Here is a 24,788-nt window from a genome sequence, read left to right as displayed (position 1 = left end):
GTGAAAAGGGGGGGGAGGGAGGCTACCACCAGATTCCCTGTGGTTTATGAAAGTTAAACAAAATGGGGTGCAGGAAAAGTGTTAGTAGGGGAGGTCTCCAACACCTCCCTCATAACCATTTCCCAGCTGTCCTTTGTAAACCCTAGTATGAGTGACGCACAGCACTGGCTCAAACTTTAAGGGCTACACCAATAGCGTCCCCTCTTGGGCTTACACAGTAGAGGCCGCAGACAGTGTCTGGTGACCCTTCATTTCAATTTCCTGCAGCGCCCTAGAGCAACAGGACATTGTGAGGGAATTAAAACGGTGGCTTCCTTTTCCAAATGTCAGGAGCATGAGGTTGAGGGGCCCAGGGTAGGAGCTAACAGTGGGTCCTCATAGTGCTAGGACCTGTGCAAGCATCCCAAGAAGCTGTGTGGTAATACCAGGCAATCAATGGGCACAAGATTCTCTGCTGCGGGAGATATGGGTCAATTCGATTATGGGGGGTGTAAGGGTGACTCCCTACAGGGAGCCAGCCCCCATCATCCTGACGTCCACCTCATCAAGTACAGAGAGCACCAGTGGTTCTGAAGCAGCCAGAGGGGAGGAAGAGACTCGGAGGGGGGAGAGAAATCAGAGTGGGAAATCAATGGGAAAGCTCGGGGGGGGGGTTGCAGGCAGATGCTTAGGGATGCTGCAGAGCCAGGGAACCGACTGCTGAGGGAGGAAGTTGAAAGAGCATCACTCCTTCTGGCGCCAGAAGTAAGGAGTGCGCCGCAACGCCGGTCAAGGGGGCGGCGTTTTGGGGTGCCCAGACTACTTTGCTGGCGTAGGAACAGACGTATGCCATTACCGGATTCTGATTCGGGATGAGAGGTCATGTTTTAAGCTGTCTCCACACTGTAAATAAAGAGCACAATAAACGTCTTTGAAGACAAACTGGACTCAGGTGGAGTACTCCAGAGGAGCCACAACGAGAATCGGCAGGACAGATTAAGCCCCTTCCCACCATCCCTGTCAGGGCCCATCTGCTATTTCAGCAAACAGAGCACACCTTGTTCATTTCTCAATCTGCCTACTGTATTTATCTTACTCCTTTGTTGCTTTTCTACTAAAAAAAAAATACTGAAAAAGGTGTACAACTATTAACAGATTTCTTCTCCCCCGCCCACTTCCCCATTCTCCTCAGGGACCCGTGAACACAGCTCATTTGAGTTGGAAATGTCTCAGATTGGCTTCTCTATGCACCTCCTTGAGGTAAGAAGATCTATTGCAGTGCAAAGTGTGGTTCTCAAACCTTCCCCCACGGACTAGTTGAAAATGGCAATGGTTCTTGGCCTCGCCACTTAATGATTCTTCTGCCTGGTTGTAGCTCTTGTAATGCTAGATGCTCTAGGACAGGCATCCCCAAACTTCGCCCCCCCCCCGATGTTTCGGACTACAATTCCCATCATCCCTGACCACTGGTCCTCTTAGCTAGGGATCATGGGAGTTGTAGGCCAAAACATCTGGAGGGCCGCAGTTTGGGGGTGCCTGCTGTAGGACTTCTATTTGTAATGTTATGGGCTCCAGAGGGTTCAGTCTGGATGACCTCATGAGATCCTTTTCAAACCTGGGATCCAGTGTATCAAAGGCTAGAGCAGGCATCCCCAAACTGCGGCCCTCCAGATGTTTTGGCCTACAACTCCCATGATTCCTAGCTAACAGGACCAGTGGTCGGGGAGGATGGGAATTGTAGTCCAAAACATCTAGAGGGCCAAAGTTTGGGGATGCCTGGGCTAGAGTCTATAGAAGAAAGCTGGCTGAAATGAGCAGGCCAGTTCCTACGTCAAGATTAATGGCCTTAGCTAATCAGCTAAGTGCCCCTCATTCACATCTTCAAGGAGTGAGCTCTGTTTCCATAAAGACAAATGGTGAGACTTTTCTCACTTCATCTGGCTGGATACCTCAGCATCCTAGGAATGGGGCATGATAGGTCAAAGCAGGGAGTTGTGTGTGAGAGTTTGACTGATGCTGAAAGCTAGATACACAGAGATGTGTGTGTGCTCTGTGCTGGACTCGGGGCTTCCCTAGAAATCTAGTGGGAAAGCAAGATCTCTTGGGGTACTATTGCTGTGAGCCCATCCATCCTATGCTCAGGTTGTATAAGTGTGTAAATACAGGGTGTGGCAGGAAAGTTTGGTGAATGGTCACAGAAACCGGACAGCGAGAAATATTCGAATATACATGCCTTACAGGCCTTCAAAGTACAATGCACCATTGACAACGTTCGTAGAACTGTTGGAAACTTTTTCGTCCTCTTTTCGTACTGCTTTCAGTTCCCTCGTCACAGCAGCTTGGACATGTGAAATGTTGGGAAATCTGTGCCCTTTGAGTGCAGATTTCAGTTTTTTTTGGGGGGGGGGAAGAAATCCGGTGGGGCCAGATGGGAGAATATGGAGGGTGGGACAACTCAGTAACCTCAGTAACGATTTTAGGCGGAATATGCAATTCTTCCGCCATCATTCGGATGGACAAACGCCGATCCCACATCAATAACCTATGAACTCTGTCGACATTTGCCGCCATTCTGCTCGTTGACGGTCTGCCAGAACAAGGGTCATCTTTGATGGTTTGCCGCCCTTCACAGAAACACTTAAATCACTCATACATTGTCTTTCGAGTTACAGCTTCATCTCCATACACAGTTGTGAGCATTCCATGGGTTTCCGATGCCGATTTGCCCAATTTGAAACAGAAATTCATATTGCCTCTCTGCTCCATTTTCAATCACAACGCACTGCACTATTAACAGCTTACTAAACGCTACCGCATGAATGTAGGCCTGTCAACAAATGCCAAGACACGTTCGCATATGTTAGGTAAGATACAGACGAACGCCTCTCACGTGTCTCCGCGAATCTGGCAATTCCCATTATCACATGCAGAGGTGATTTACTCTACTTTCTGGTCACACCTTGTACAACCGTATAGCCTAAAGACACCACAGTCTCCATTGACCTTCAATTCAAGGCATCTGAATAAAGTTCATGGGTCTCTGGTGGTCCGCAGACCACAGTTTGGGAATCCCCCAGGGTTAGCCAACATGATAACTTCCTAAGGTTGTTGGACTCCATCTCCCATGAGTCATTGCCCAGTGGCCATTGCTGCTTGGGGCAGATGGGAGTCATGGTGCAACAGCATATGGAGTGCCCCCTGCTGGCTACCTCTGGTATCACTGCGTAAAAGGCAGGGGCAAATGGTTTCAACTGCAGTCTTAACTCGTATTGTCTGGCTGGACTGCTTATGTACAGTGGTACTTCGGTTTACAAACACAATTGGTTCCGGAAGTGTGTACTTAACCTGAAGCAAACTTTCCCATTGAAAGTAATGGAAAGTGGATTAATCTGTTCCAGACGGGTCTGCAGAGTACTCAACCTGAAGCGTACTTAACCCGAGGTATGAGTGTAATTCAGGCATCCCCAAACTGCGGCCCTCCAGATGTTTTGGCCTACAACTCCCATGATCCCTAGCTAACAGGACCAGTGGTCGGGGAAGATGAGAATTGTAGTCCAAAACATCTGGAGGGCCGAAGTTTGGGGATGCCTGGTGTAATTGGTTCCGGAAGTCCGTACTTAACCTGAAGCATACTTAACCTGAAGCGAACTTTCCCATTGAAAGTAATGGAAAGTGGATTAATCCGTTCCAGGCGGGTCCGCGGAGTACTTAAACTGAAAATACTCAAACTGAGGTGTACTTAAACCGAGGTATGACTGTATCTACTTGTTCCCTGGCAGGACGGGATCCTCTTTGGCATGGTCGGGGCATATGACTGGGATGGCGCAGTCTTGAAGGAGAGGAAGAATGGACGGCTCATCCCGCCAAGGGAGGCCTTTGAGAGGGAGTTCCCCCTGAGGCTGAAAAACCATGCAGCCTATCTGGGTAAGGAAAGATGCCGCTTCCCATTATACAGGGAGGGAAAGAGTGGAGACCCACAAAGGGCACAAAGATAAAATCAGCCCACCTGCTGGATCAGGCAGAGGTCCTTCTAGCACAGGCATCCCCAAACTTCGGCCCTCCAGATGTTTTGGACTACAATTCCCATCTTCCCTGACCACTGGTCCTGCTAGCTAGGGATCATGGGAGTTGTAGGCCAAAACATCTGGAGGGCTGCAGTTTGGGGATGCCTGTTCTAGCGCAGCGTCCTGTTTTCTCATAGAAGCCTCTGGGAAGCCCACAAGGAGGTCAAGAAGCCAGTAGTCCTCTCCTGGTATCCACAGGAGTAGACTTGCCCTGTACATGGAGGTTTCATTTAATAGTCAAGGCAGTTGACAAGCCTGTTCTTCACTCCATCTCCCCAAATCTCAATAGCTATTTGTTTCCAAAATCAGTGCCATAAAATGATCCCAGCATGTTTCAAGCATGGCTACTGTTCAGCAGGTGAAAGAATAGAAAACTAAAGTGAAATTCATTTGTTTTGTTTTGTTTGTTAAACCACTTGCTTATGTAGGATGAATAAAAGCAAGGCAGTCCTTTGCTTTCCCCATACACCAAGTGTGTGAGGCCAGTCGGTGCTTGTTCCCATTTTGCAGAAAGAAAAACTTAAGGCTGTGAGTGAAAAGCTAGCCAATTAGTTCAGGGCAAAACAAGAGTCCGCACAACTTTATTATTTCTCTCTCTCTCTCTTCCTTCCCCAGGATACACAGTCTCCTCTATCAAGCTCAGGAACGGGAAGGGGCTGTATGTGGCTGGTGCCCCCCGCTTCAAGCACAAGGGGAAAGTGATCCTGTTTGAGATGAGTAGCGATGGCAGCGTAACCATCTCCCAGGCCCTCACTGGGGACCAAGTGAGTTTCGCGGCAGTGGAGATGATAGCTGCTTTCTGGAGTGACAACTGAGTCCCTGAAAACGTTCCTAGATATGTGTGCAGTTACTGAGAGAAGAGAGTCAAAGGCAGTCTGCACATGATCAGAGACACTCCTCCTTTTCCTATAACCTCACCTGCTGGCTGTGGCTGAGGCCCAAACTCATTATGGTGGGAGGAGGCAGGGATTGGGGTGCTGCTCCCTGGGAGGGGGGGGAGATGCAACCCTTCCACTATCTTTGCAGGCACAACAAGAACTTGTGACACAGAACTTTGGGTTCCAGATAGATGGAGGCAGTTTCCAGCACAATTTATAGCAGCCAAGGATGGGTTGGGGGTGGGGTGGGGGTCATTATGGATTGGGGACTGAACTGAAATACCCTCTGCACCTGAATGTAAATACCTGAATGTATCATGTAGTGTTTTTTTTCTACTGCACCATCTATGCCAGTGGTGCTTTATAAAGAGCAGGTATTTGAAAACTCTGAATTCCTCAAGATTCTGAGTCTTGCCTGACCACACACACACACACAAAATAGAGATAAGATAAGATAGCCATGAAATTGCCCCCTGGACCTCTGAGTTTGCATCTAGGTATCTGGGGGTGCTTCTTTCTTTACTGAGATCTGGAAACATGTGTAAAATCAGTGCAGTGTCCAGTGCAGAAGAACTTGTGCAATTCTGACATAGCAGGTGACGTCTTTCTCTGCAGATTGGCTCCTACTTTGGCAGTGAAATGTGCCCAGTGGATGTGAACGGAGATGGAATCACAGACGTACTGCTGGTGGCTGCCCCCATGTACCTGGGCCCACAGAACAAAGAGACAGGCCGCGTTTACATCTACAAAGTGGGGCAGGTGAGTGTTTTGTGTTTTTTAAAAAAACCTTTTTCATTTAAGATTTTCTATAAACAGCAGGAATACAGACAATAGCAATGGGAAACGGCAATCTCCATCATCATACATTAGTACAATACAGCAACAGCAACAGCAGCAGCAGCAACAACAACAACAACTGCTGCTACTAATAATAAAAATTTATTATTTATACCCCGTCCATATGGTTGGGTTTTTCCAGCCACTCTGGGCCGCTCCCAATAGAATATTAAACAGAATAAAACATCAAACATTGAAGCTTCCCTAACATTTGAGTTTATCCTGGCAATGAAGTAGACAAGAAAGTGCCCCTCCAGGAAGTTCCCAGCCACCTTCGGTCACCTAACAGATGAATGGGTACCAAGTTTGAACAGCTTTATTAGGGCTACTCCTCTGGCTCTCCTGCATTCTTGAGTAAGCTTATCAAATTGCCAAACCTCTCTCCTGTGTTAACAGGAAGGCTGACCACTCCCTTCCAACTTCGTGCTATTTCCAGGCTGGCCTCTGCTGAGCAAAGAAATATTTTTCACATGGGAGAGGTGCTTACAAAGCCTGTAAATGTCAAGCTCTTCTGACACATGACCCACCTGGAACCTCATCATGCAACAAAAAGTGCAAGGCTTGTATTGTGGCACTCAGCCTTCCCCAGCCTGATGCCTTCCCTCCCAGGTGTTTTGGACTACAACTCCCACCAGCCCCTGCTATAATGGCCAATGTTCAGGGATGATAGGAGCCGTTGTCCAAAGCATTGCAATGTTTTTGTTGGCTGAGCATAGGTGCTCTATCCCGGGTCAGATTGCCCAGTACTTTGCTGAGAATTCGCTTTACAGGATCTGAGGCAGAGAAGGATCTTTCTCATCAGCTGCTATCTGAGATCCTCCAAACTGGAGATGTCCCGGTTGAAACTGGGACCTTCTAGAATTTGCTTCAGTCCTGAGCTGTGGCCTTCCTCACAGTGCTTCACAGCACACCATTGTGATGGAGGGGGCTTCTATCCTGAAGCCAATGCCTAACTGTGCCTCCCATTTTAACCTTTCTCCCCCTTCTGAAGTTGCTTGTGTCTTTCAACGGGACCCTGCATGCCGACCCGAAACCTCAAGATGCTCGTTTTGGCTACTCCCTCCTGGCTGTCCCTGACCTTAATCACGACAGCTATAATGACGTTGTGGTGGGCGCACCGCTGGAGGACAACCACCAGGGGGCAGTCTACATCTATCATGGCTACCGCACCTCGGTGCTGCCCCGCTTCAAACAGGTGAGTGGGAATCAGTGTCCAGCTCCAGTGTCTGAGTGCTCCCCACTATTCCAACAGCTCTTCCCACTAGGACATTTCCCCCAATGTTTAGCCAAAATCAGTGCCCATTGCCATTTCTACCCCCAGGCCCTGTTCCTATTCACTTCCCATGATCTGGGGGGCCCGAAGATGGCATTTGTTTTTTTAGCAGGCAAATCACACTGCTGGCTGATGTTCAGCTAAGATGCCCATGTCCTTTTTTAGCTGTGCTCCTGCCAGGCCAAGTCTCCCTCCCTCATCCTAAATGTGCGCCTTCTATTTATTTTATTGCCACTAAACGCAGCATTATACTCTGGAGAATCACACCCTGTTTTAGGTTTCCGCTCCAACCTGTCAATATCGTTTTGATTCTTTTTTGCCTTTGGTAAATAACTATTTATTTCGTTTTTAACCATGACAGTACTGTACACACAAAAATATATCAACGAAAACCAATAGCAAAAGAGAAGAGTAAAATGTAAGAGAGAGAAATGAGAAAGAAAACCACAGAAAACAAACAATAAATAAATAAATCCTTCCAGTAGCACCTTAGAGACCAACTAAGTTTGTCATAGGTAAAGGGACCCCTGACCATTAGGTCCAGTCGTGACCGACTCTGGGGTTGTGGCGCTCATCTTGCATTATTGGCCGAGGGAGCCGGCGTACAGCTTCCAGGTCACGTGGCCAGCATGACAAAGCCACTTCTGGTGAACCAGAGCAGCACACGGAAACGCCGTTTACCTTCCTGCTGTAGCGGTACCTATTTATCTACTTGCACTTTGTCGTGCTTTCGAACTGCTAGGTTGGCAGGAGCTGGGACCGAACAACGGGAGCTCACCCCGTCACAGGGATTCGAACCGCCGACCTTCTGATCGGCAAGCTCTAGGCTCTGTGGTTTAACCCACAGCGCCACCTGCGTCCCCATTTGTCATAGGTATGAGCATGCAAAAACAAAATTAAGCAATGTCCTCGTACCATTTTGATTTTTTATTCTGATTCTCTCACCGCACCAAGTTCAGGACAGATAAAAGAAAATCCAGCACATAGTTTAACTATGGAACTCTCTGCCACAGGAGGTAGGGGTTGCTACCAACCTTGATGACTTTATAAGAGGATTAGACAAATTAATGAAGGAGAGGGCTGTCAATGGCTACTAGCCATGAGGGCTATGTTCTTCCTCCACTCTTGGAGGCAGTGATTCTTCTGGGTATCAGTTGCTGGAAACCACAGAAGGAGAGACGGCTCTTGAGTTCAGGTCCTGCTTGCTCTCTCACTATGAGAACAAGTTGCTGGACTAGATGGGTCTCCTTTGGCCTGATCCAGCAGGCTCTTATGTTCTTAAGTACATTTGGAACGACTGCAGTGAGGGCTCTTACAGAGCAGCCTCGCTGATTAAAACCAAACACCCCACATTCTGTGTGTCTTCGGCCTTTGATTTGCTCTTTCCGACAGCGCATTGAGTCGGCCGGCCTCCGCCGAGGCCTCCGCTACTTTGGCCGCAGCTTGGACGGGCAAATCGATTTGGATGGAGATGGCCTGGTGGACCTTGCCGTTGGAGCTCAGGGTGCTGCGGTAGTCTTGAGGTGAGGGGAGCTGAAAGGTGGGAGGGAATGAAAGCTCCACCCGGGCAGAGGGAACATCAAGGTCATTGAAGTGAGCTTCATGGCCGATTGGGAATCTGAACACTGGTCTCTCCCCAGGTCCTAGTCTGATACTCTAACCGCTACACCACGCTGCCTCTCATTTTTTAAAAAATGTATTTATTAAAGATTTTTTCAAACAACAATAACATACAAAAATACAAAACACAAAAAGAAAATACAAAACACAAAAAATACAAAATACAAAAAATACAAAAACAAAAATTCTAATTTATAACCCTTATTTCTAATCTATTGACTTTCTCATTCCACCTCCTTCTGCGACGCTTTACATATCATCCTTAGTAAACTCTAAATCTTATATAAACTCTAATTATTACTTTAATATTACCTTATTTCTCTACCTTTTACTTCTTATCCTTTTACACTCTATCTATATCTTACTTCTTAATTAAATGATCATTATCTTCTAACAATACTTATTTCACACCATTGTATTATCTACAACCTCTTTGTATCTCCCTCACTTCCACTGATTCCAATCTATTATACGCTTATTCTTTAAATAGATTTTAATTTTCTTCCAATCTTCTTCCACTGCTGCTTCACTCCGATCCCGGAGTCTCCCGGTCAACTCAGACAGTTCCATAAATTCTATCAGCTTCTTCTGCCAATCATCCACTGTTGGTAATTCTTCAGTCTTCCAATTCTTTGCAAGTAGAATTCTTGCAGCTGTTGTGGCATACAGAAAAAAAAAAGTAACATCCTTCCTAGGTATTTCATCTCCCATTATCCCAAGTAAGAAGGCTTCTGGTTTCTTGGTATAGGTGTTTTTCAACACTTTTTTCAGTTCATTATAAATCTTTCCCCAGAAGTCTCTCACTTGGGGGCACGTCCACCATGCTGCCTCTCAAAGCAGTATCATACCACTTTAAACAATCACAGTTTCCCCAAAGGAAACTGTAGTATTTTAAGAGCTGTTGGAAGACCCATAATCCCCTTCCAGAGCTACAGTTCCCCGAGTGGTTTAGCAATCAATCCTTTTTCACAGGGAACTCTGGGAATTGTAGTTCTGTGAGGGGAATAAGGGGTTCCCTAATAACTCTCATTATTCTTTGCAGGGAGCCATGACTGTTTAAAGTGATACTGTGAGGGACAGGGGATATCGCGAAGTCCCTCCCCTCCTGAGTTCAAGCCCATCACCGACCACAGGGGGAAGCAGAGGGAGCTCCGATTCCAGTGGGGAAGCAGGAAGTCGGGTCCGAGGCTCAGGCAAGGTAGCGGAGCCAGGGTCCCAGGTGGGACAGGAAGGGGGAAGTAAGGGGGGGAGACCCATCCCCCCAACTCCAGAATTACGCCGGAAGAGGAGGGGAAAGAGGATGGGGCTTCCAAGACTTTTGTGCTGGGGAAAGACGCGCCAAAAGTCACTTGGAGGTTCTGAAACCGACTGACCACATCACTCCGTGTAAATAGCATGACTTCAGCACTGTAAATACGCAGCACCAATAAAAGAATAAAAATGCAGAGCTGCGTAGCGTCGTTACTCTGAAGTAGTCCACTCCGGCCACTGTGACAGCAACCTCCAAGTCTTTTTTGGGCTACTTTGGAGTTACCGGGATGAGCGTGTCAGAGGCGGAGAGATGGCGGCAGATCGCGGAGCAAGCCCAGCAAGAACTGCAGCAGCTGTCGCTGCAGGCGCAGGGGGAATTGAAGGCAGCTAAAGAAGAGACTAAGAAGGTCCAGGACGACCGGCTACAACTGGCGGAACAGGTGAGAGCACTACAGGAAAGAGAGCAGGAATTAAGGGCGGTGGCGGTAGACCTCCAAAACAAGCTGGATGCAGAGAAAAACAAGGCGGGAGGGGCACCCCAAGTCCAAGTGCTGCCAGGAAGGAGAGCCGGGACCCTAGTGAGCAAGTTCAATGGAGACCCGAAGGAATATCAGGGCTTTGAGACTGAGATGGTGTATGCTCTTGAGCTACACCACGCTGAGTTCCCTGATGATGAGCACAGAGTAGCGTTTATTGTGGAGCACCTTACCGGGGCAGCCAGGGAATGGCTAAGACCGTTGATCGCAACAAAGAATCCTTGCATGAAGGATGTCCAACTATTTCTAGAAGGTTTGAGAACGATGTATTCGTCCGATAGTCATATGGACCAGACTAAGGAGGAACTTCATAATTTACGCCAAGGAAATATGACAGTTCGCGCGTACTGGGCGAAATTCACCATGCTGGTGCACAGATTGGGGTGGGAATTAGGGTCACCCCCAATGCAAGCGGCGTTCTACTTGGGGTTGCATGAGGACGTGAAGGATGAGCTCTCGAGAGGTCCAAAGCCCAGTGATATGGATCAGCTGAGCAAAGCGGCTCTGGCGGTGGGGGTGAGACAGGAATCCCGGTGGGCTTCCGGTTGACCACGCCATCTTGCTCAGACGGGGGTCCGCACAGCGGAGCGGACCTCGGCGCTTCAGAGGTGGAGGGAATCGTTCCAGCGAAACGAAACCTCCTTAAAAGCCCCAAATCGTGCTTTTTGGGGACAGATTTTGCCTGGCGGCGCCAAAAGCGGGCTCTCTCCTCCCCGGATCGGCTTTGTTTAAGCCCCCGAGAGCGAGGAGCTGAACCGCGGCGGACAGGCTGACATTGCTGCTCTGAGAGTGCGAAGCTGCGAGTCTGGGAAGTGGAGGTGGCCAATTCTTCAAAGAACATTCAGCAAATGAATAGACTGTGAGTAATTTGGATTCTTTGGAATGTAAATTAAGGCAACAATTTGGACCTGGGAGAGAGGGGAAAAGAGGAAGCCACCCCCCCCCACGGTAACATAAGAGACAGTAAACAGAAACCCGAAGCCGTAAACAGAAGATTTTAACTTAAAAGGATTCCTCAAAGGCATCAAAGAGAATCTCCCCTAAATGCAGGGTAAAAGGGGAGAGAGACTGTTGTGATTGCCCTGCAGAATGAAGTTAAGACTAAGAAAGACCTTTCTTTTTCTCGGGAGCCGGCAGCCCAGAAAACCCAGTGAGCTGACCAGGATTTATAGTTAAATTTTATTTCTATCTTTATCTCTGGACTTTTTGGGAATTTTTTTTTGGTTTATATGCTTTTGAAATGTGAGTTCGAACTTTATTTTTAAGAATGCAGCCAGCTTGTTAAAATGGAGTCGAGAAAATAGACTGCGATCATATTCCACCCCATGTGACAAGTTTTGACCTTGACAGGACTGAACTATGTCAACAAAAAGGTACCCGCCTGAGTTTCAGCGGACTGTTTTGACCTTAATGTGGGAAACAAGAATAGAACTATGTCAAGAGGAGACACAACGGCTAGTGTTACAGCAACAACTCCAGATTGTGATGACAGAATATGATTTCCTAGAAGATGAAGCTTTTGAAACTGAAGAAGATGAATGTGAGAATGACAATGATGACGACTGTGATGATTTAACACAAAATGAAGCCCATCACGAAAAAAATGATGATTTTACTCTACAAAAAGTTGGATGGAGTGCCTCCCCTTCGAGGGGGGCACGACTGGATTTACTGGAACTCCAGAATGACCACAGGGAAGAAGGAAAAATTAAGCAGAGAAGAGAAGAAGCTCAGGGGTCTGATATGGAGGCCTGGATGGCAAAAGACTGCAAACAGGGGGTGGGGTGAAGGGAAAGTGAAGTGGTGATTGTAAGGATGGGTTAATAGGACTATAACTGGACTGCTGACTATGGAACTTGCTGGATTGGAGGGGTGGAGCAGGTACTCGGGGGGAGTAAGGTTAGTTTGGGAATAGTTATAGGTTTAAAAAGTGAATTGATTCTGGAAAAAGGTGAAAATATGGAGGCCTATAGAGGGGTAAAAATTAGGCACGGGAAGAAAAAATGGGAGTTTGATTTCTCAGTGATTGGACAATAGGCGAAAATGATAATAGTTTAAAAGTGGTATAAGATATAAAGGTGTATGTTATAAAATATGAACTATGAAACTGTTGAAGATGATAAATAAGGGAGGAAAACCGTGGGAGGGTGGGGAAGCCCACAAAATATGGTTTAACAATTATGAATTTAACAATTATGATGAATTTTTTTTTTTGTCTTTCTTCCTTTTTGTCTTTTTTTTTTCCTCTTCTCTTTTTTCTCTTTTTCTCTTTTTGTATTTTCTTTTTTTTTTGGTATGACAATAGATGGTTGGATGGATGAACTCCTGCGTACTGCCCTGGTTCACTGGAGCTCCCTGGTGGCAGGGGGGGGCTTGGGGGGCAGGGGAGGGGGAGGAGGACAGAAACCCAATCATAAAATGGACCACTTCTGACTGATCATCTGCGTGGGATACTTCTGTGGCAGGGGAGGACCCATGGAGGGGGGTGGGAAGAAGGTGGAAAAGGTGTTTATGTATGTACCATTTTTTGTAATTTGTAAAAACCAATAAAAATTATGTTAAAAAAAAAAAAAAAAAAGAGACAGGAATCCCGGTGGAGCGACAAACAAGCAACGCGCGCAAAGCGGGCTTGGTTCCCACGGTCGCAGGAGAAACCACTTTCCCAACAACCCTTTCAAGCCACGCCTGGGGCCAGCCAGGACCAGGAACCCATGCAGATTGATAGCGCGCGCGCGCGGGCTTTTCAAACCCCAGCGGCGCCAAGACGCAAGGAGGGAAAGGGCGGGAATTGCTTTCTCTGCAACTCCCCCCAGCATCTCGTCAGAGACTGCCCACATCGCAGGGAGTGGCAAGGAAGGGCGGGAACGGTGGTGCCCTCCCCCACTGACGCAGCACCACAGCAGGGAAACGGGAAAGCCTGGCTGCAGGAGACAAGGGGCAGCAGCCAGGCACAGTCAGCAGACAACAGCCCCAGCCCGCCCACCCGCACAGAGAGGAGCAGAGCCAGCCCACCCCTCCCAGAGCAGGAGTGGTTCTAGAAGTCACGCTAACGCTCCCAAATGGCTATCCCCTGACAGTCCTTGCCTTAATTGACAGTGGTGCCTCAGCGAACTTCTTCTCGAGAAACTTTGCAGAAGAGCACCAGATCCAGCTTCTGCAGCTGGATTTTCCCCTTCACGTGGCAACCATTGACGGCAGAGAGCTGCTGGGGGGGGGGCCATCACTCATCAAACCCCCCCCCATGAGAATGACGGTGGGAAGGCACTCAGAGACACTGGCATTCAACGTCACCACCATCTCAGACCCCCCCATCGTCTTGGGCATGAGCTGGCTGGCGCGCCACGACCCCTCCATCAGTTGGCACCAGAGATGCATCACTTTTGGATCGGACTTTTGCCTGGAACATTGCATGCAGCACCAACCAGGGGAGGGGCCTCCGATAGCCACGGTGGCCACCATGCACGTCAAAGGGGGTGAGGCGATACCCAAGCCGTACTGGGACCTGCAGGAGGTCTTCAGCGAAGCGGAGTCCGACCACCTACCCCCGCACAGGCCTTTTGACTGCCAGATCAACCTGGTGCCCGGGGCAACTATACCCCCAGCCAAGCTGTATGCCATGTCAGACCAGGAACTGGAGGATCTGCGCGCTTTCATCGACAAGAACCTCAAGCGGGGGTTCATCAGAGAAAGCAAGGCAGCAGGGGGCAGCCCGGTCTTCTGGGTGGACAAGAAAGACACACAACAGCGCCGCCTGGTGGTGGATTTCAGACGGCTGAACAGCATGACGGAACCGGTGGCTTTCCCTATGCCCAGAGTGGATGATCTGCTGACAGCAGCACGCAGGGGCAAGATCTTCACCAAGCTCGACCTGAGGGGGGCGTACAACTTGATCAGGATCCGGGAAGGCGATGAGTGGAAGACCACGATGTTCACGCCTCTGGGCTCTTTTGAATATCTGGTGATGCCCTTCGGGTTGCAAGGGGGCTCAGCATGCTTCCAGGCCTTCATGCACCACGTCCTGGGGTCCCTACTCTTCAAGAACTGCTTGGTCTTCCTAGATGACATCCTTATCTATTCCAATGACCCAGTGCAGCATGTGAAAGATGTCAGGGAAGTGTTGCAGCGCCTGAAGGAGAACCACCTGTATGTGAAGCTGGAGAAGTGCAAGTTTCACACCAAGGAGGTGGACTTCCTGGGCTACAAGCTGTCAGACAAGGGGCTGGCGATGGACAAGGACAAGGTGCAGGCCATCCTGGACTGGCACAGCCCCAGGACGCGCAAAGATGCCCAACGCCTCCTAGGCTTCGCCAACTTCTACAGGAAGTTCATCAAGAACTTCTCTCGCGTTACGGCTCCCATCACTGACTGCCTGAGAGGCAAGCAGAAGTTCAGGTGGACACCAGAGGCGCAAGCAGCGTTCGAAAGCCTCAAGAGGGTGTTCGCCTCGGACCAGAACCTGTTCCACGTGGTCCAGGACGCGCCCCTACGCATTGAGACAGATGCTTCTGAGAAAGCTGTGGGCGCCATTTTGTTGCAACTGGACGCCAACAGGGAGTGGAGACCCTGTGCCTTCTTCTCCAGGAAGTTGACACAGCCCGAGCGCAACTACACGGTGTTTGACAAAGAACTTCTTGCGATCCACGCTGCGTTCAAACATTGGAGACACTTCCTGGTGGGCGCCAAGCACCCCATCCAGGTGTGCACAGACCACAAGAACCTGGAGTTCTGGAGAACGGCCAGGGTGCTCAACCAGCGGCAGATACGGTGGGCAGAGTTCTTCTCGAACTTCAACTTCTCCATACACTACATCCCGGGGGAGCAGAATGTCAGGGCGGATGCCCTCTCCCGCAAGCCAGAGTACATGGAGGAGGAGGCGCCACCAGCACCAAGGCACATTTTCCCCCCGTCAGCATGGTCCTGCGGAGCAGCAGTGGTGAGCGAGGCAGAACTCACAGCACTGACGGCAGCGGATGAATTTGCCAACCGCATCTTCAGAGAACTGAGAGGGGGGAGGGAGCAGGCAAAGGACTTTGCAGAACGCAGGGGGCTGCTTTTCTACAAGGGTGCACTGTACCTGCCCACCACCCAGCTTAGACGTACGGTCCTCAAGCAGATGCACGACAACCCAACGGCGGGTCATTTTGGAAGGGACAAAACCGCTCACCTAGTCATGAGACACTTCTGGTGGCCAGGGGTGAGGGAAGATGTTCGAGACTATGTACGGGGCTGTGACACCTGCCAGCGGGCAAAGGTGGTCAGAGCAGCGCCAGCAGGATTGCTGGAGCCCTTAGCCACACCACACAGGCCGTGGGAAGTGGTGTCCATGGACTTCATCACAGATCTGCCTTCTTCCAGGGGCAAGACCGCAGTGTTGGTGGTGGTGGACCTCATGTCCAAAATGTGCCACTTTATACCGTGTGCCAGGGCGGTCTCTGCAGAAGAGACAGCCAAACTGTTTGTTGATCACGTATTCAGACTGCATGGATTACCTTTAAGGGTTATTTCGGATCGTGGCCGCCAATTTGTTTCCAGGTTCTGGCGGCGGCTCATGAACCTACTGCAGGTGGAGGTCAGCTTGTCGACGGCTAGACACCCGCAGACCAATGGACAGGCGGAGAGGGTCAACGCCATTCTGCAGCAGTACCTGAGATGCTACGTCAGCCAGCGGCAAACGGACTGGGTGGATCGCCTGCCACTGGCAGAATTTGCCTACAACAATGCAGTGCACGTCTCCACAGGGGTGTCGCCCTTTAAGGCCAATTACGGGCGCGACCTCAGATCTTTCCCAGAGAGGGAGGGGGAGGAGGAGGAGGAGGGCCCACAGGCTGAGGATTGGGCAGAGGAACTGGAGACGGTGCACCAGCAGCTCAGAGAACACTTGGAGAGGGCCAAGGAAGCGTACAAAAAGGGGGCGGATCGCCACAGGCGACTAGGGGAGGTCATCAGGGTGGGGGACAAGGTTTGGTTGTCCTCGGAGGGCCTTCCCACCAGAGGGAGGTGCAAAAAGCTGGCACCCAGACGGCTGGGCCCCTTCACGGTCACGCAACAGGTCAACCCGGTGGCATACAGGCTGGCACTGCCAGAGGATATGAGGGTGCATCCAGTGTTTCATAGATCGCTGCTGTCGCCGTACAGGGAAAGCAGCAGGCTCCGAGACAGCGAACACACCCCCGAGGGAGGGGGGGAGAGGGGAGGCAGGGAGCAACTCAATGAGGCCACGGCCATCCTTGATTCACGGAGAGGGGTGGGGGGCCTGGAGTACCTAATGGCATGGGAGGACGCCCCACCATCCCAAAATGAATGGGTCCCAGCCACCCAGATACAGGAGGAATTCTTAGTGGAAGAATTCCACGCCCTCTTCCCACACAGGCCCAAGCCCTGGCACATGGAAAGGGAGGGGGAGGAGGAGGAGGCACGGGAGAGCAGCTCACCATGGCGCTGGGAAGCAGAGTTTGAGGACTCGGGAGACGAGATATGGGTGTCACCGAGATCCACACAGTCAGAGGCAGAAGCAGATGGGCAGCACATTTTTACCCCCACCAGCTCGGACGCCACGGAATTTTTGGGATTCCAGTCCTCCCAGGCGGAAGGGGGAGCCTCGCAGGACTGGGGGGAGGTGTTCACACTAACGGGCTCGGAAAGCACGGAGTTCTTAGGCTTCCAGTCGTCACCGACACCTGGGGGGGACCTGGGGAGGGGAGAAGGGGAGCTTGGAAGGGGGGTGGATGTGAGGGACAGGGGATATCGCGAAGTCCCTCCCCTCCTGAGTTCAAGCCCATCACCGACCACAGGGGGAAGCAGAGGGAGCTCCGATTCCAGTGGGGAAGCAGGAAGTCGGGTCCGAGGCTCAGGCAAGGTAGCGGAGCCAGGGTCCCAGGTGGGACAGGAAGGGGGAAGTAAGGGGGGGAGACCCATCCCCCCAACTCCAGAATTACGCCGGAAGAGGAGGGGAAAGAGGATGGGGCTTCCAAGACTTTTGTGCTGGGGAAAGACGCGCCAAAAGTCACTTGGAGGTTCTGAAACCGACTGACCACATCACTCCGTGTAAATAGCATGACTTCAGCACTGTAAATACGCAGCACCAATAAAAGAATAAAAATGCAGAGCTGCGTAGCGTCGTTACTCTGAAGTAGTCCACTCCGGCCACTGTGACAGATACGATATTGCTTCAGACATATAGCGCAGACCTTAGGACCAGCTTTGGGATTTTTTAAAAATTTAACAATATCGTTTTCCTTCTTGCTGAGGGGGGCAGGTCAAGGAGGATCGTGCAAGTCAACACTACGGTCACTGCCAATCCTCCGTCCATCAATGTGATTCAGAAGAACTGCCAGAGGAACAGAAAGGAGTCTCTTTGTGTGACGGCAAACATCTGCTTCAGGGTGTCTTCCCGGTCTCTGGGCCCGAGGGACAGCCACTTCAGTGAGTAGCGCCCTCTCGGCAGGCGCGTTGTTAGGAGTGGGCAGGATCGTCTCCAAAATGTCCTCTGGACTCTTTCTGGGCAGTTAATGCATTTGGAGAAAACGTGAACTGGAGTATTATCTGGGTTGCAAGGCAGGGTCTTAATTTGGGGATGGAATAACTAGATATAAGGTTTATTTACAGGATAATGAATGGGGGCAATGGAAGGGAAATTGATTTGCAAACAGGATCAGTTGGAAAATTAACGGGGTAAATTAATTAACGGGAAGCTGATCAGGGGCAATCTGGGGCAGGGGGCAAATTTGTTGAAGAATTTATCTGGGGGGGATATGGATGAGAAATCAGGCAGCTTGCCTTCTGTGATACTTTAAATCTAAACACGTGTTTGTGCCTGTAGGCCTGTGCCACTAATCCAGGCATAGGCAAACTCGGCCCTCCATGTGTTTTGGGACTACAACTCCCATTGTAGCAGGACCAGTGGTCAGGGATGATGGGAGTTGTAGTCCCAAAACATCTGGAGGGCCGGGTTTGCCTATGCCTGCTCTAATATTAAACTACCTCACAACGCCTCTGGGCCAGCTCTTGAAGAGCCTTGCAATTGGCTGTTGGCTGATCACATGACTGAAACCAGGCATCACCAACATAGGGCCCTCCATATGTTTGTGACTGCAGCTCCCACCAGCCCCAGCCCCCATGGCCAATGCCCAAGGATGATGGGAAATGTAGTCCAAGGTTAGCAAAGGCTGGCTTCGCTTGACTCCCCTCACTGCTTTGCCCTAGGTATAAAGTACAACGTCTCCCTGGATGACAGGAAGTTTGGAGCAAGGGCAGTCTTTGATGGCAACTCCCAAAAGCTGCTACAGAAGAGGACCCGGGCCACCGTGGGCAGGACAACCTGCTCAGCGGTCCGTTTCCATGTGATTGTGAGTATAAGTGTGGGTGGGTCAGTTCTGACTCCGACTGATGCAGAGAGAGACCCCAGGGGTCATCTAGTCCAACCCCCTGCAATGCAGGAATCAGCGCTAAAAAATTCCAACCTCTGCTTAAAAACCTCCAAGGTGCACAGTGTTCTCCTGTTTTGATCTCAGCAACGCTGTGAATCTTCATCAGGCCTGCTATCTAAAGACAACCCTGGATTTGTTTATCCTTTGCAGGACACCTCCGATTACCTGAGGCCGGTCGCAGTCCTGGTGAAGTTCGCACTGAATGATGCTGAGCCAGGCCCTGTGCTGGACGATAAATCACCCACCAGTGTTAAGAAATTGGTGAGTAGCACATGTGCAGAAGCCCCTTTAACAGCTGCCCATGCCATTCCGCTCGTCAAACCAGACCATCTTTGCTGCAAGTCCTGCAAGACCTGCTTCCTGCCTTGCTAACCTTGGGGGTCAAGATTTCATTTTGGAGATACTTAATTCTTGCCATTACTGGTATTATTATTTTTGTATTGTTACAGTTAGACTTGATTAGATTAGATTTCTTTATTGTCATTGTGCAATTACAATGAAATTGGATGCTATCCCATAAAAACAAAAACAAGAAACTACAACAAAAAAATATTAACACATTTTCAGCTACACATTCACTGTAAAGGAGCATGAGGTGAGACAGGTATTGAGGATAGTGAATCCGAGGAAGGCTGCTGGACCTGATGGTATCACAGGAAGGGTGTTGAGGGGCTGTGCAGATCAATTGGCCTTATTATGACCTATGTGTTATTTGTATAATTTTATTGTATAGTTACTGAAATGAGTTTTTATTTTTTATTTTTAAAATAATTTTTATTAGTTTTTATAGAAACAAGACAAACAAAACACACAAAATAAATTCTGTCCCTTCATTTTCCCTCCACCCCCAGGACCACTTCTGCCACCAGTGATACCCATGGGCATTGGGAAACAAAGGGGTCCATTTTAAGCTGGGTTTGGCCTCCCCCCTCCCTCCTCCACCCTCACCCCCCCCCTGCCACTGAGAGGACAGAAGCGGAGGATCTCTGAGGTTTGGTTTCCCCCCCCAGCTAATTCTTCAACATACCAATCTCCTTAACAATAAAACAGCAAATAGAAAAAGAAAAAGAAAAAAGAAAAAACAAGAAAAAAGAAAAAGAAAAAAAGAAAAAATTATAATTTCCCAAATCTTATTTTCTTAACAATTTATTTGTGGCTTCCTCGATTCTCTTCCTCCTGGTTTCCCTAACTTCTTTAATTGATTATGGCGGGTTTTCTATTCTAATTCAAAATCTTATTCTTATCATATTAACTTAGTCCTTCTCCTTCTTCATGCTCCTCCTCCTCCGAGTCCCCTCCTGCCACGAGGGGCTCAGCACTCTAAAGGTTCCATTTTTGTGTCTGGGTTTCCTTCTACCCCTCCCTCTCCCCTCAGAGCACCCCCTGCCACTGGGTGCAAAGAGTAAAGAGAGGGAGACAGGCAGCTCTCTACCCAAACACCTCTCTAAACACAAAAAATATTAAAAACAAACTCTAAAATATTTCCTCAACCATTCTTCTAATCCCTCCAGAAAACTCCTAACCCTAAACTTTTGAAACACTCTCCTTCCCCCCTCCCAATGTCTTTTCCCCCAATTGGATCAACATTTCCTCTAACAAGCCAAGATTTCAGAAACCGTTTTTACCACCCAAAAAAAAAAAAAACCTTTAACTAAAGTTTTCACCCCACACCAGTTCTTTCCCACTTCCAATTCCAGGCCTTTGTTCCCCCCTCTCCCTGCCTATCCCTTCCTTCACTATCGCCTCTCCAAGAAATGAGTTTTTAAAAGGAATAGTTTATCTAATGCATATATGGCTGCTTTTAGAAACAGAGCAGCATTCCCCCTTTATGTACCTTGTTTGAGAACTATATAGTTGTGCAACCTATTCATATAAGTTGACCTGTTTTTGAATCATGATTAATTCATAATACAATATAAAATAATAATATAACAAAATAATAATATTGTGGAGAGGGGTTTGCATCACACAGAATCAACCTGCCTCTTGCTTTCTCTTTAGATCCCCTTCTTTAAGGATTGTGGTGAAGACGACGAGTGTATAACAGATCTGGTGTTGCAAGCTCAGATGGACATCACAGGATCCAGGTAGGAATTAGAGCAGGCATCCCCAAACTGCGGCCCTCCAGATGTTTTGGCCTACAATTCCCATGATCCCTAGCTAACAGGACCAGTGGTCAGGGATGATGGGAATTGTAGTACAAAACATCTGGAGGGCCGAAGTTTGGGGATGCCTGAATTAGAGTGAAAGGTTGAAAAGGGCTCAGAAGAACAGGCCTCCTTGAAGTAGGGCCTCATCTCCACTATCTATATAGAGCAGTATAACTTTAAACTGCCCCAAAGAATCCTGGGAGCTGTAGTTTGTGCAGTGCACTGAAAGTTGTTAGGAGGCCCTTATTCCCTTCACAGAGCTACAGTTCTCAGCGCGACTTCACATTCAATTCCTGTGAGGGGAATCAAGGGCTCTCCTAACAACTCTCAGCACCCTTAGCAAACCACAGCTCCCTGGATTCTTGGGGGACTGTTTTAGAGTGGCATCATAGTGCTTTAAATGTATGGTGTGGATGTTGCCTGAAAGAAACTGAAATTGGCATATCCAGCCATCCCTACCTGTCAGTGGCTCTGCTCCGCACCTTCCTTGATTGCTTTTCCTGGCTGGAGTTTGTCCCTGAACTGCCATAATATTACAGTTGTACCTTGGAAGTCGAACGGATTCTGTTCCGTTTGACTTCCAAAACGTTCAGAAACCAAAGTGTGGTTTCTGATTGGCTACAGGAAGCTCCTGTAGCCAATCAGAAGCTGTGGAACCCGCGTCGGCCATTCAGCTTCCAAAAACAGTTCGTAAACCAGAACAGTCACTTCTGGGTTTGCGGCATTCAGGAACCAAATCGTTCGAGAACTAGGCTGTTTGAAAACCAAGGTACGACTGTACCTGCTTCTTTGCTTGGGTGGAGAGGGTGTGTGTGTGTGTGTGTGTGTGTGTGTGTGTGTGTGTGTGTGTGTGTAGAAGAGTCTCTGTAGCCTGCACAAAAGACGAGAGTCCCACTCACCCAGCCCAGTCACTGTCTTTCTCATCATCTTTCGGCTCTTATAGTCCCTAGCCCTCTCTCCCTACATCAGGCCAAGCAAGTAGTTATCAGCTTAGTTCATCAGCCACTTGCTGGTCCTCCTGGCCCAGGACCCTGTCAATCCAGTTCCTCCGTAACAGGTGGCAGGAGATCTGTTGCTGATGATAATCAGCTTGAGAATCATTTGATAGGTTTTTTTTTGTAAATTTTTGAAAGAAAGAGCAATAAATATTTTCTTTTTTTAAAAAAAGAGAGAGAATCATTTGATTGGGAGGCTGGGCAGAAACCAAGACTCTTGCCCTCCTCGCCTTTTGCAAGGCAGGCGTTTGCCATCTCCTCTTCTCGTTCCAGGCAGAAGCCGCACGTGATCCGCAAAGGGAAGCGGAAAGTCTTGGTGGACGTCCTGCTGGAGAACAAGCAGGAGAACGCCTACAATGCCAGCCTGTGGCTCTGGTTTTCCAGAAACCTCCACTTTTCCAGCCTCGTGCTCAAGGTAAAGCGGAGGCCCTGTTCCCAACTGGTATTCCGCTCTGGTCAAAAGTGGTGGGCGGGAAGCAGAACGAAATAGTCACTAGGATACTGAGGGTCACCCTCCAGCCAGGGACGACGCTGGCTCCAGGAGGACTGATAGTTGCCATAGAATTCTGGAAAGAGAGGCTGTCACATCTCCGAGGCTTAAATGTCATGGTGCCAACTTGAAAACTCCTGTGTGAATCATGCAGATGTGCATAGTTTCACATCATTTATTCTGCTTCTTCATTTCTTCTTATGGGGAGGGGCGGGGGAGGGACTTGAGCTCCAGAAATTCAACAGCTCCCTTCACTTCCGAGATTGCGCCAAGGATTCAAGGTTTGTCTTTGCAGCCAACAGTGTTTTGTCACAATCACACGGTCTATGTGAGTGTTTTCTTTTTTAAAAACAAAAGCAGAGATTATGCGACTGTTTACCAAATCCCGCAGGTTTTCTGTAGCCCAGAATGTATACAACCCGGCCTCTGCAGCCCAAGGCTCTTTAAACACCTGTGTGATAAGCAGAAATTGAATGGGCACCGTTTTCTCTAGCACAGAGGTGTAGCAACATTACGTGTTGGATCTCTGCTTTTTGAAAGCTCTTGCCAGGAAAGCAAAAGGTGGAAACTCAAGTTGAGGAGGCTGGATCCCATTCCATGCGCTTGATGGTTCTCTCCTTTTGCAGCTTTGCTCTCTCCTTCCTTCCACAGGGGGAGAACTCTGTGAAGGTGGAATGCACCTCCCCGTCTTCCCAAACCCGAGCTTGCAGTGTGGGCTACCCTGTCTTCAGGTCCTTAGCAAAGGTGAGAGAGAAAGAGCAGCTCTTCAGGATCCCCTTAGAGCGGGGTTCCTTGGAACATTCCCTAGGTGAACAGTATTCCATTTTTTCACGTAGGAAAAATAAAAGACAGCTAAAGGAAGATGTGGGCTGTGTACTCGCTATACACTTAAAGCACATGCCCCCAAAGTATCTTAGGAACTGTAGTTTACCTCCCATGGAGCTACAATTCCCAGCACTCTTAACAAACTACAAATCCTAGGGTTCTTTGAGGGAAGCCAATGTATGGCACGTACACAGCTGTAGTGCAGAGCTTATGAATGGTGTAGAAAAAGCAGGTGTGGAAATGTTTCTCTTTTCTCTCTCTTTCACAGGTAGCCTTTGTCCTGGAGTTTGAATTCAGCTGCTCCACCCTTCTGAACAAAGCACAGGTGAAGCTCACAGCCAGCAGGTGAGAACCAGGGAAAAGTCAGAATGAAGCCACACACACACACACACACACACACACACACACAGAGAGAGAGAGAGAGAGAGAAACCTAGACTAACCACCTCTTCCGCTTTGTGCAAGCAAGTAAGGATGAAAGCTGACTCCATGTTGTCAGACCACTGGTCCCGCCCTGTGAAACGCCTTCTCATCAGATGTCAAGGAAATAAACAACTATCTGACTTTTAGAAGATATCTGAAGGCAGCCCTGTTTAAGGAAGTTTTAAATGTTTGATGTTTTATCGTGTTTTTTATATTCTGTTGGGAGCCGCCCAGAGTGGCTGGGGAAACCCAGCCAGATGGGTGGGGTATAAATGAGCTGTTGTTGTTGTTGTTGTTGTTGTTGTTGTTGTTGTTGTTGTTGTTGTTGTTGTTGTTGTTGTTGTTTGTCATCGTCACCACCACCACCACCATCATAATCTAGGTCATTGCTGTCTCCTCTGACTAGCAACAGTTCTCCAAGCTTTCAGACAGGAGGTCCGTCCATCCCCCAGCATTACATATATATGCAGGGGATTGGACCTGTGACTTTTGGCATGCAAAATATGGGCTCCACCACCACCAAACTACGGTCTTCCCTGGAGAGTTCTTCCTGTTTCATTCATTTGGGGTGGGGGCGGTACATGAATCAAAGGCATGGTCATAGTTTCAAAATGCACGGGGAGGCACAACTTTACTTCCACTGTCTGCCATAGCTACCCATCGTGTTTTCAGTTGCACCTATTCTGCAATAAACAGCCATGACCATTGGACAGAGCTATAGGTCTCAGAGTGGTTTCCCAAGCAATCTCACTCCACAGGGAACTCTGTGAAAGCTTTACATGAGTTAACAATGTGATGCAGCAGCAGAAAATGCTAATGCAATTCTAGGCTGCATCAACAGAAGGGGAGTGTCATTGAGTGAATGGATAGTACCCCTCTGTTCCGCTTTTGTCAGTCCCAACCTGGAGTTTAAGTTTAAGAAGGATATTGACTAAGACGCAGAGATCTAAATAGAGACCATTGTTTGTGGCGTGACACCCCTTTTGCTTGTATTTATTTTTGATTCAGATTTGTCATGGCCAATGACTAGTACAATACAGTC

The 24,788-nt window shown here is 48.8% G+C and overlaps 1 protein-coding gene across 1 annotated transcript in view; it reads left to right on the top strand.

The window, feature by feature from the left end:
• Positions 1-24,788, top strand: part of ITGA10 (integrin subunit alpha 10) — an 80,772-nt gene that overhangs the window by 38,869 nt on the left and 17,115 nt on the right. The window contains exons 10-22 of the mRNA XM_035098930.2: positions 1,172-1,239; positions 3,759-3,903; positions 4,659-4,807; positions 5,537-5,680; positions 6,750-6,953; positions 8,424-8,554; positions 17,694-17,860; positions 18,641-18,783; positions 19,015-19,125; positions 20,866-20,951; positions 22,283-22,424; positions 23,151-23,243; positions 23,593-23,669. Of these exons, the coding sequence (XP_034954821.2) occupies positions 1,172-1,239; positions 3,759-3,903; positions 4,659-4,807; positions 5,537-5,680; positions 6,750-6,953; positions 8,424-8,554; positions 17,694-17,860; positions 18,641-18,783; positions 19,015-19,125; positions 20,866-20,951; positions 22,283-22,424; positions 23,151-23,243; positions 23,593-23,669 (1,660 nt within the window). The remainder of the gene's footprint in view (positions 1-1,171; positions 1,240-3,758; positions 3,904-4,658; positions 4,808-5,536; positions 5,681-6,749; positions 6,954-8,423; positions 8,555-17,693; positions 17,861-18,640; positions 18,784-19,014; positions 19,126-20,865; positions 20,952-22,282; positions 22,425-23,150; positions 23,244-23,592; positions 23,670-24,788) is intronic.

Source organism: Zootoca vivipara, chromosome 17 (assembly GCF_963506605.1).
Source record: "Zootoca vivipara chromosome 17, rZooViv1.1, whole genome shotgun sequence".
In the NCBI taxonomy this organism is placed as follows: domain Eukaryota; kingdom Metazoa; phylum Chordata; class Lepidosauria; order Squamata; family Lacertidae; genus Zootoca; species Zootoca vivipara.
This window is presented reverse-complemented; position numbering and strand designations above follow the sequence as displayed.